Source organism: Prosopis cineraria, unplaced genomic scaffold, assembly GCF_029017545.1.
Source record: "Prosopis cineraria cultivar Desert tree isolate PC_DT_omini unplaced genomic scaffold, ASM2901754v1 PC13, whole genome shotgun sequence".
NCBI lineage: Eukaryota > Viridiplantae > Streptophyta > Magnoliopsida > Fabales > Fabaceae > Prosopis > Prosopis cineraria.
This window is the reverse complement of record NW_026555344.1, coordinates 6,853,642-6,866,541: the sequence shown is the minus strand read 5'-3', so window position 1 is coordinate 6,866,541 and position 12,900 is coordinate 6,853,642. Positions and strand designations below refer to the sequence as shown.

The window sequence follows — 12,900 nt, the reverse complement described above, 5'->3', positions numbered from 1 at the left end:
AATGTTCTTACATTGAGAGGATTCGAACCTAATCATTATATAACTGACATAGCTCCACCATGCCGCATCCATGGGGATACCAAAAACTAATTAAAATGAATAAATATAGCTTTTATAAACTTATTATTATTATTAATAATTTTGTTGGGCTATTACAAACATGGTCAAAGAATGATTTTGGTCATTTGCCTCAGCCTTTCCATAGATAATTTTAGATTCTCATTTAATCATTCCGATTGCCAATATATAGAGCGGAGAATAACAAATCCTAACACACACGGCTAATGAAAAGCAAAAGATAGGAAAGGCTGAGGCAAATGACCAAAATCATTCTTTGACTCTGTTGACACTAATGTGGCAGGTGACGCATCTTTTATTGCTCTAACAGAAACTAATTATCATCTTGAGAATTGAAGTTAATGTTAATATATCTGACTTGTCCCTTAGTTTGTCAGATAATCCTGGTTTGTGTCTGGTGGATTCATGCCAATTGCAAAACCATAAGTTTGTTATTCCCTTTGCGGTTTCTGTTTCTGCTTTGGCTGTAATCCTCTTGATTTCTTTAGGAGTATGGATTGCCAAAACCAAGAAACTAAAAGGTGCGTATAAAGCTATTCTCATTATTGATCGAGTCACTATTTTGCCAACAAAGAAATATATATATATATATATATCTATATAATTCAAACCAGCGGCAAAAGCCAGAAACAACAAAATAGAAGCAACAACTCCAATCAACAACAGCAGAAAACTAAACCAGCAATAGAAAATTAAACAAAAAGAAAGCACAAAAAGAAGAACAAAGGAAACAAAAAACAAGGACAGTGATTCCTAAACTTTGAAAGATCATTAGCTAGGATTATAACCAGGGGAGAAGGGAGGTTGCAACACCCAATCTTTCAAGCACTTCTCGCAAAGTGCAGCTAGAGCACACCAACAAGCAGCTGCAATATAGAGTCTTGGAATCCACTTGAAGCAATAAGAGCCTAGAGCTTTGCCAAGATTGATAAATTCCTGCACTAGAATTAGACAATTCCATTACGGGCAAGAAATTTCTCCATGGACAGTAAGAACTAGTGGAAGACAAACAGAGTGAACCAAAACACCAACTTAAGCCATAAAGCAAACACGTCAGTTTTAAACACAGAATAGTCCACTCAACCAACCTTTTCACTTAGCCTCTCATTTGAAGCTTTCAACATTCTGCTATCTTAACACTCTGCGGCAGTTCATGCTCTTAACCAACCATTATATCCATCCAATATGAATCCAAAGAATCAGATACAAATTGAATAATACTCTAAGGATCATGACACCTTTTGAAAACACAAAAACCATGTCCAACTCAAAACACCTCAAAATTAAAAATAGAACCCACATTAAGCACACTAAAGCCCTCATCCAATAATACAAGTTAAACTTCTTAGACCCAACTGAAACAGAGCTCCTTCTCACGCAAGCAGTAATCAAAATAATTAATTTCAACGATATCCTAAGACTGCCAACACCAATAATTGTTGACTTCTGAAAAATTCTTAGCAGATATATTTCGTCACAGTGAGAAGATCGAGCATAACTAATTAAGTACTCATAATCAACATTTTTCTTATGAACTTTCTGCAATTATATTGTTTTGGATTAGAATGAGTGTTACCCTTGTTATATTATATTATTCTTCTATTCTCTGCTTTGTGCTAGAAGCACCTAAAACTTATGACCCAATAAATCATTATCATATCTTATTTATCTAGTTGTCACTAAGTACTCATAAAACAGATCGGTTTCTTTTGGTATCGTCTTCCCTTTGATTTCTTACTTACATGCTTGGTGATGAGTAGGGCGAAAAAGATTAAAACAGAAGAAGCTTTTACATGAAATTGGAGATAGAGCGACACCATCAGTACAGTAAGTCAGTAAGCGGCAAGTGGAAATTCATTAAAAGCAATAAAACTGGCCATGAGATCCATATATTCAGTTTCAAAAGCATTGTTTTAGCGACAGATAACTTCTCATCAACAAATAAGCTAGGGGAACGTGGCTTTGGACCTGTATAAGGTAACATCAAAATATTTTGTATTGTAGTGTCACTTTGGTGCTACATAATAAAGATGAAAGCAAAATTAAATGAGAGAAAAAACATAGTAGAAAGAGAAGAATGCTCCGGATTAATGCTTTTAATTTAATTACTCTCTAATTATTCTCAATCCCTTGATGATAAATGCATTGAGAGGAAGATTGACAAGAATGCTTTCCAGGGAAAATTACAGAATGGTCGAGAAATAGCAATAAAAAGACTTTCTAAATGTTCAAAGCAAGGCCTTACTGAATTCACGAATGAAGTCAAATTGTTTGCCAAACTCTGGCATACTAACTTGGTAAGACTTCATGGGTTTTGTGTTGAAGGGGAAGAAAAAATGTTGATATGAATATATGCCCAATAAGAGTTTGGACTTCTACCTCTTCGGCATGCAAATTTTTGCCACCAAGTTATAAGAATGCTTTTCTATTAAGCTGAATATGCCATAACATGTTCCTCCAAATTACATTGATATAGATCACAATAATAGAATTTTATTGGATTGGAAGACACGGCTGAATATTATTCAAGGTATTGCACAAGGGCTTGTTTATTTACACAAATATTTAATATTAAAAGTGATTTATCGAGATTTGAAGCCAAGTAATATTTTACTTGATCACAAGATGTGTACCAAAATATCTGATTTTGGCATGGTAAAGATATTTAGACTGAAAGAATCTGAACAAGAAAATACAAATGAAGTTGTTGGAACGTTGAAAGTCAAATTTCTTTTATCAGTGAAATTTTGTATGCCACCTAATTGATTGAAAGGCTAATTCTTTTTCTTATTATGATCAATTATTATTTCAGTTGCTATATGTCTCTAGAATATGCTGTTAACAGAATTATTTCAATAAAAACTGATATTTTCAGTTTTGGAGTACTGCTACTAGAGATTGTTAGTGGTAAAAAGAATGTTAGTTTCTTTAATTCCATTCACTCAATCTCATAGGATATGTAAGTATATAATATTTTTTCATCCAATAGCATCCCTACACGCAATTAAGTTCAATGTTTGATAATATACATAACTTAATATGAACTTGTTTTAGGCATGGAAGTTGTGGAACGAAGAAGAGCCTTACAGCTAACAGATCCCTCATTCAGTGGAACATGGAGTGCCAATGAATTATTGAGATGCATTCACATTGGTCTCTTGTGTGTGCAAGATCAAGCCAAAGATCGACCTGATATGCTAGATGTGGTTTCTTTTCTGTCTAATGAAACCATTTTACTAGCTAAACCGAAGCAACCAGCCTTTTTCATTAATGCATTAGAAAACGAGGCCACATCTCCCGCTAATGCGGTAGAAAATTGTTCTGTGTATAATGTTAACAATTTCAGATTTCTACAGTGGATAAACTTTCATTAGTTTGGTCGTATCACACTTTCGAATTTTTATGTTCAATGTTACACTTTACACGCGCGCAAGGTTTATGATTTTTAGCTTAGTCTTGTTTAGCAGAAATACAAGTATTGTGACAACCTAGCAGAGAGAATGGTCATCGATTCACAGTTCACAGTATAATCATGTGAATTTCTTGGTATTGTGTTATCTATTCTCCCATGGTCCATCTCCAAAGCTAAACATTCCTATGGTACTGCTTGAAATTGGTCACTGATGTCTGGTCTTTGGGTTGATGTTGGTAAGGCATTGCTACTTCAATAGCTTTCCATACTGAGGTAACACTAAATTTTCCAGCTAATCTTGGATCAACAAAGCCTTCAATGTCCCCACATTCAATTTTAGGTGAAATACAGTCAAGAATGAAACTACAATTCTCAACTCCTCTCTTTATTGGAGGACGCCCAACTATTAGTTGAAGAAGAATTATTCAGAAACTATAAATGTCAATTTTTTTATTATTTAGATTTCCAGATGAGAATTTTTTTCTTGGGTTCTATTGAAGTAGTTCAAAACAATTTACCCCTCTCGTTCAAAATTATAAGTACTTTTAACTAATTTTTTTTTCAATAAATTAGTTAAGTTATATATATTCTTTTCATGTTTATAAATAGGTGTCTCAATTAGAAATATCTTGAAAGACTTAACATATTTTATATTTTTTAACGTGATCTTTTTTAAAAAGTGTTTTAAAATACTAAACCAAATGAGTACATATACACGATTTAAGCAAGTAGTACTCCCTATGTATATTTACAAGTATAAGAAAATCTTTCATATGTTTTCTTGATTTTTTTTATAAGCATGCAAAAAAAATAATTTAATTTTCAAGAAGGATTTGTAACATCTTTCCTATATTGTCTTTCATTAAATGACAATATCATGAAATTAAGCCTCATACTAATACCTACTGGGCAAATGATCAAGCCTTGTAGCTCATACAAACAGGGCTCGTCGTATTGCTTGTGATCACAGAAGATGCTAATGAATGCATTACAATACAATATGATTAGATTACTTTTCTTTACAATTAGAAGTTTAGCGCACGTAAGTAGTCAACTTGTATGAGTTTGGGGGCATGATCTGCATTTGCTTCTTATGCTTGGTGGGATGGTGTGACTTTCTTAAAATTAAATTTAATAGTATAAAAAATTAAAAACAAACCAACAAGGATTTGATCTAACAAAAAAATTAGTTTCTTGCAATATAGTGAATTAAGATTTAAATTCTCATCAAGATAGCTACCCATATTTAGGGCCTGATATATTAGAGATAAAAAAAAATCTAACATTTAAATAGTAGAAGATAAATAATTAATATATAAAATTTAATAATCAAATAGCTGGCTTAAGCCATTTTGGGAAAGTAAATTATTCTTAAGCATACTTAATATAACAACCTAACATGATATAAGATGAAGGAAAAGAAAATTGAATGTAGACAACAAGGAAAAAAAAAGAAAAAATGAAAAAAAAAGTAGTAGAGGAAATATTAAAAATAAAAGAGGTTTATCTAAATATTAGAAGATATATAGATCATAAATATATAAAACTTAAGATTTGTCTAATCAAATGGCTTAAGCATTATTTTTGGCAAAGTAAACTATCATTGAACATATTTAATATAACAAATCTAGCATGACAGTGCCTCAAATAGAATTTCCTCCAATAGGAGGATACCTATTGGACACAAAAAAGAAGAAGAAGAAGAAGACAATGATACAATTGAATTTAATAGTACATTATACATTTACATACACACATTTTTAGACTATGATCGGGACTTGTTACTGTCGTGCAAAGCCTTGATTAAATATAATTCTTGTGTGACGCATATCATAGGTAAATAATGAATGAGCGTGCCACAGGGGTAATTCATAAGTTGTTTTAAGGTTCTCTCGCCCATCACTTGCCGAAAAGGTTTTTACCATAAAAAGGTTTTTATGGCAATTTGGTGTGTTTGTTTTTAGCTTCTGTTATTTTGCCGGGCTCAGTTGTGCTTTGATTGGGTTTTGTTTATGTTTGTATGGGAGTAATATGTTTATGAAATAAATTGTCCTTCATTAAAAAAAGAAAAAACAAGAAGAAGAAGATTAAAATTTCAGATGTTACATTTTTCATATTAGCTGTAAATATTTTAGGGAGAAATTATAAATTTTGGAGGAAGGGTTATAAATTATCATATTATTTTAGGAACTTAATCAATATTTATTTTTTTATTGAGTTTTTATTTGTAATTTTATGAATTTTTTATGTAATTTTTGTGTTAATTAACTATCAGATTTAACTTTTTAAAAGTATGGTGCCAAATATACCATTTTAAAATGTTGAAAAAAAAAATACACCGTATGTGATGTTAGAATATCAGAAATTCCTGAGTGGATAGTTAAAGAAAAATAGTTAATAGTTATTTCTTCCTAATACTTTTTTTAAAAAATTTATTTAGAATTTTTTTATTCAATTTCATTTTAAGTAAATAAACCTTTCATTCAACAGGCAAGTAAATTAAAGGAAAAAGTCCAACAACCGTAAATTCCAAGAGAAAATTCCGTAAGTCCAGTCGATTTGTCTCCTTTAGCAGAAGACGTACGCGATTGACTTATAAGTATAACTCAAGGCCATGACGCTGACGTAATGTTTAACTACTTCCCCCAAAATTGAAACCCCTTAACTGAAGATTTTTATGTCAAGGTTGTTTTTTTTAATAATGGTTTGACTCCGTCTGTATTTAATTGCCACCATAAATATTTTTTTGACCAAATTTTCCTCTATTAATTAAAGTTTTTGAAATTTCCTGAAGACTTTAATTCCTCGTCGTGACAGATCATCGACTTTAATGTCCCGCCCAAAACATGGGTTCTCCATTTTCCTTTGCCAACAAAAAAAAAAAAAAAAAAACGGGGTGGGGGCGCGGGGGAATTAATTGGACTCTTTCGTGCATGCATGGTTGTTGACCAATAGATCAAATTTAGAAATATATCTCCTTTCACTTTTCTTTCTTCCAAACATATTTTGGTACACTGTATCATTCAAATCGCCGCTCATCTTGGTTTGTTTCATTCTACTTAGTTTGAAATCTCGGGCTTCTCAAGCCAGTCAGTCCATCTCTATTCTTCTTCTCATGCATCTTTTTTTTTTTTTTTGGGTCCACTCTTCTAATTCTTGTATTAACGATAATCTCAAGCTTGCTTGCAATCTTGTGTATACAACAGATCAGATAACATGGAAAAGGCATCAAGACGGATTCTATGCTTTAACTACATGGCTCAACTTCAGTCAAATTTTCCTTAATCTGGACAACAGCACAGCAATGCTTCATGGAAGGAATCTCCCCGACGATGATCCCCATCCTGGTATAACGCCCCAACCAAACTACTATAAAACGGATTTAATTTCAAGGGACTAAAAGGTAATTTCACCTTTAAGTTATAGGTACAAAGCGTCTAGGAGAAAAACTCATCTTCATACAATGTTCATTATGCTAACAAAACTTAATTTTGAATCGTTAGTTGACAAAAAAATTAAAAAAATCCAAAAAATTATAGGAAAAATCAGTAAAATTTTCTTGATTCTTTTCTATAATTTTTTATATCATTTTCTATAATTTTTTGGTTAAATAACAGTCAAAATTAATATTTATTGGGCAATATTATATCATTTTGAAATGTTGAAGGGAAACATTGCACCGAACACAAATTTTGGGTTCCAAACGCTTCAAGACCTAAGGTTGTTCACACTTGTCCTTGTCCCGATTAGCCCAATTCCATTTCAATTATGTAGGAACGAGTCTATCCTTGTTAGAAAATAAATGAGACAGGACTTTGTAGGACATGACAAAAATATGTTTGGGATGAGACTCAGGATCATCATTAGCTTCACGTCCCGAATATATTGTTACATTTTTTTTTGTTTTCTTTTATTAATATTTAATATTTTATTTATTTAGTCATAATATATATATTTGTTTATTTATTTTGTTTTGCATAACTATTTAAGTTGTGTAACTCAATAATTTTATTGTTGTGCTTGCAACCTAGAGGTCATTTGTGGTTATTGTGTACTTGGCTTTAAGTTAACTGTGATCATCTTCTTTCACTTTAAATTACAGCTGTTATAACTCAATGATGGAATTTATATATTTGTGTTGTTTTGGTTTTAGAGTTAGCAAGTTATCAAATTTAATAAATATTGCTATATATGTCTCTCTTCCTTTTTTTTTTTTTTGCTTTACCAAGACTCTTTGTTTTGTCTTCATCTTGAATGGGACATGATGACTTTCGAGATAAAATATAGGATAAAAATTTAATTCAGTTCATTTTTTGGCATAATATATAGAATAAGGTTGTCCTGATCCTGTTTTATAAACACTCTCGTCTTGTCTCATTCTATATTTTATGGGCAAATTTGTCATTTAACTAAAATTTAAATTATATCTCAAATAAAATTTAGATTGTTTAAAAGAGATTGTGCAGTATTGACTCTTTAAGTTGACTACTATGACATAATGTTTTACTCACACACAATGAAAATGCTTAAAAAGGCGAGATGATACTTGAGTAACAATTACCAATCAATCGGAAATTCATTTCAGATCAGATGCTTATTGTTTTGAAAACCGTCCGCTGTGTTATAATTAGCCACTTGTTTTTGTGCAGATTTTATAAGCATCGACTGTGGATCATCGAATGATTATTTGGACATGGAAACTGGAATTCGGTATCAGACTGACTCAAAATTTGTAAAAACTGGTAACAATTCTATGGTCTTACCGACCTCCTACACAGATTTTCCTTCTTTCGGAGGACTGATGAGCTCGCTGAAAAGCCAGAAGGAAGAAGGAACTGCTACAATTTGAAACCAAAACAGGGCAAGAACAATACTTATCTCATTAGAGCTCACTTCATGTATGGAAATTATGATGACAAAAACAAAACTCCAATTTCGACTTGTACGTCGGAGTCAACTTTTGGGACACTATTGACTACAACACACTTGCTTACATCACTGAGATTATCCATCCATGTGTGCCTCATAAAATCTTTCGATGGAATACCTTACCTTTCAGCCTTGGAACTTCGACCTTTGAGCAATTCCATTTATCAAATGCCCTCACCTTCACTTTCGATACTATACAAGCAAGGAGCGTTTGATTTTAGCTTAACTTCAAACCTCTACAGCGACACCAGGTGAGGACATTCCGTATTTCTGTGTTCTTTCTCTCTCTATATATAAGAATTTGATCAGAAAGAGGAAGTACAATTAACATGTTATGTTTCGTATGTCTATGATTTACTCACATATGTGAGAAATCGCCAAATTCATTAGTCCATCTATCTTATTAATTTCTAATTTTCTCTGCATCTGCAGGTACAAGGATGACATTTATGATCGTCTGTGGCGCAAAATTAATGTATCAGCTTGGTATCCATCCATTAGTTCTGCTGAAATTCATCCTCAAAGCATAAACAACTCTTATAAATTACCTGCAGATGTACTTAAATCTGCAGTCCAATCTATCAATCTCTCCTCCGATTTGTACCTTGACTGTGACTATTTTTGGAAAAACCTTGACAGGTCTTCCAAATACTTTGTTTACTTTCACTTTGTGAAATCGAGCAGCTTCGCCCTGGGCAGAAAAGAACGATCGATATTACTCTTGATGATGAAAACATCCTCGCCCGGCCTATAACTCTTGAGTACTTGAAGCCGCAGACCATTATTGCTCCTCATCGAAAAGCAACTCAAGGCTATGTTCGTTTTAATATTAGTGCAACGTCGGAATCTGATGCTCCACCAATCCTCAATGCTTTCGAGGTTTTTAAATTGATATCGCCCCTGCCTTCTCCAACAGATAAAAGAGATGGTATGTAACCCATCAATCGTTCCTCATTCAACTATTTCTATAACGGGTCTAGCTTTTTTTTTTTTTTTTCCTCGCTTTACTTTGGGAATGTATGCTTCATATTGTTGAATCATGGATTAGACTCTAATGCCCTACTTAATTATAATTGTTAATACCCCCAGTGGATGCTATCCTGGATATAAAAAATGGATATAAGATCACCAAATTAGATTGGCAAGGAGATCCGTGTGTTCCAAAACTTGCTTGGGAGGGATTAGGTTGCAGTTCTGGCATTGATGACAACCATGCAAGGATCACCTCAGTGTAAGTCTTTGGCTTCTTCATTAAATTCTGTTGACACTTTGGAGCGGTTTTATTCATTATAAGCATTCCTATCTATAGTATATATATACGTACCTAACGTCACTTCCGTTCTTTGTTCCAAAAATTTGACACTCAAGAAAGCGCTATCTCATATTGATTAATTGATTTTAAAAAAAAAATCACTACTAGTAGCAGCCATTCATGAGATAAGTGCTACCTAAGACTTCAGGTGGCTTAATTTAACCACTCTTCTAACATAACTTTTAATTAATATAATACAAAATATTATTTATATATATATATATATATAATAAAAAATAAAACAATATAGATAAGTTATCAAAATAGATTTTTATTAGTAGAAAAACAATAAGTAATGGTTTTAAATGTTGGCAAACAGAAGATTTATATAAAACGGATTTTTATGTTGCATTGCCTATTTAAAAATTTTATTTCAATATTTTAAAAACCGTTGTCTATTCTATTTTATGAAATATTTTTCAAACATTACAAAATATTTGTTGTTTAAAGTAAGGATTAATAACAACACACAAACATTGTTGCTTATACCACACTAGCAACACTTTTAGAATTGTCGCAATCAAAATTGTTGTCCAAAACAAAACAAAAGATGTTGAAATACACACCTGCTCTTCAAAGAGTTGATATTTTTTGCAATGATTGTGCAGTGATGTGACTGGCAACAAGCTCACAGGTTCAGTTCCAAAGGCCCTTAAAAGAAAAGTCAAATGGAAATTTGCAATTAAGGTTCCCATGCATATTTATCTATCTATTACAGTATACTATGCAACTATGAATATCTTTTTGAGTGAATCAAAATAAATTCATTTAAAGTGATTGATTTGGATGGGCGTTCAAAAATATTATACTAGTTGATCTTATCTCTAGTTGTCTCTGACGTAACTTTAGAAAGAATTCCAGTCATATATCAATCTTAACCGTTTTAATTTTCAAAAGTACTGAACTTGTCATTTGCATTGAATGTCGTCCAACCAATTATTATCTGATAATCAAAGTTAATGTTAGTATATTTGATTTGTCCCTTAGTTTGTCAGATAATCCTGGTCTATGTCTGGTGGATTCATGCAAAAAGCATAAATTTGTTATTCAACTTGCGGCTTCTGTTTCCGCTTTGGTTGTTATCCTCCTGGTTTCTTTAGGAGTTTGGATCTTCAAAACCAAGAAATTAAAAGGTACGCATAAAATTTTTCCCGTTACTGAGCATCATTAAGTATTCATGACCATCATTTCTTACGAACTTCAATTTCTGCAATTATTTATAATTTTTTATTGATTAGAATGCCACTCTTGCTGATCCATTCTTCTATTCTTTGCTTTTTACCCAATAAATCATTATCAAATCTTATCCATCTATTCTCCACTAAGTACTAATAAATCAGATTGTTTTGTTTTGTATACTCTTTTAATATCATACTTACATGCTTGGTGATGAATAGGGCAAAAAAGATTGGAACAGAAGAAGCTATTACATGAAATTGGAGATATTGCGATACCATTAAGTGTAAGCGAGAAATGGAAATTCAGTAAAAGTGACAAAACAGGCCATGAAATTCATATATTCAATTTCAAAAGCATTGTTTTAGCGTCAGATAATGTCTCGTCGACAAATAAGCTAGGTGAAGGTGGCTTTGGACCTGTGTACAAGGTAATAGTTAAATATTGGTAATAATTAAAAAGGATGATATGAGGGGGGAAATGAAGCAAAAAGAGAGGAAAAACACTCCTGATAAATGCTCGGAATTTAATTACGCCCTAATATGAGGAATTGAAGATGATTATTTGACAATGTTTTTCAGGGAAGATTACTGGATGGTCGAGAAATAGCAATCAAAAGACTTTCTAAATGTTCAAAACAAGGCTTAACTGAATTCAAGAATGAAGTCAAATTGAATGCCAAACTCCAAGATACTAACTTAGTAAGACTTCCATGGCTTCTGTATTGAAGGAGAAGAGAAGATGTTAATGTATGAATACTTGCCCACTAAGAGTTTGGACTTTTACCTTTTTGGCATGCCTTTTACTTGCCTTTAAGTTATAATAACGTTTTTCTATTAAAATAGATATGTCATAACATGTTCCTCTAAATTACATTGATATAGATCATGATAATAAGATTTTATTGGATTGGAAGAGACGACTCAATATTATTCAAGGTGTAGATCAAGGACTTGTTTAGTTACACAAATATTCACAATTAAAAGTGATACATCGAGATTTGAAGCCAAGTAATATTTTACTTGATCACAAGATGTGTTCAAAAATATCTGATCTTGGCATGGTAAGAATATATGAATTGCAAGAATTTGAACAAGAAAATACAAATAGAGTGGTTGGAACAGAGTAAGTTAAAAATTTTTTGTCTGTTTAATTTTTGTTATATATATATATATATATCATTTAATTGATTGAGAGGCTAATATTTTTTTATTTCTTTCTATCAATTATTATTTTAGTGGCTACATGTCTCTAGAATATGCTCTCAATGAAATTGTCTCGATAAAAACTGATATTTTCAGTTTTGGAGTGATGCTACTTGAGATTATTAGTGGCAAGAAGAATGTTAGCTTTTTTAATTCTGAAGATTCACTTAATCTCATTGGATATGTAAGTATATAATATTATTTCATCCAATAGGCATCCCCACATGCAAGTTCAATGTTTGATAATATACATAACCGAACATAAACTTGTTTTAATTAGGCATGGAAGTTGTGGGATGAAGGAAGAGCCTTACAGCTAGCCGATCCCTCACTAGGTGGAACGTGGAATGCTGATGAATTATTGAGATGCATTCATATTGGTCTCTTGTGTGTACAAGATCAAGCCAAAGACCGACCTGATATGTTAGATGTTCTTTCTTTTCTGTCTAATGAAACCATCTTACTAGCTGAACCTAAGCAACCAGCATTTTTCATCATGCCAATGAAAAACAAAGCCACATCACCCACTAATCTAGTAGAAAGTTGTTTTACATATAATGTGACAATTTCAGATTTCAACGGTAGGTAAATTATATGCAAATCTGCCCAAACTATATATGAATAATTCCATGCATTTGGAATATACGTTGTCAAGTGCTTAATCAAAATTTCACTTCTGATGAGGTTCTCTTTGTGCAATGAGTTGAAATATCATTTCTTTGGGTTCTAGTGGAAGAGATGATCGTTTAAATGCAAGGACTCAGATTTGAGTATCTGTGAATACAGAA

The 12,900-nt window shown here is 32.1% G+C and overlaps 1 protein-coding gene across 1 annotated transcript; it reads left to right on the top strand.

Moving 5' to 3' along the window:
- Window positions 1-3,134: 3,134 nt before the first annotated feature.
- On the top strand, window positions 3,135-11,635 carry LOC129289836 (probable LRR receptor-like serine/threonine-protein kinase MEE39). The gene is made up of 11 exons (XM_054926602.1): window positions 3,135-3,396; window positions 6,697-6,837; window positions 8,140-8,200; window positions 8,269-8,670; window positions 8,852-8,975; window positions 9,059-9,347; window positions 9,509-9,650; window positions 10,340-10,418; window positions 10,765-10,864; window positions 11,129-11,337; window positions 11,489-11,635. Exons 1-11 carry the CDS (start codon window positions 3,135-3,137, stop codon window positions 11,633-11,635), a joined length of 1,956 nt encoding a protein of 651 aa, XP_054782577.1.
- The last annotated feature ends 1,265 nt before the right edge of the window (window positions 11,636-12,900 follow it).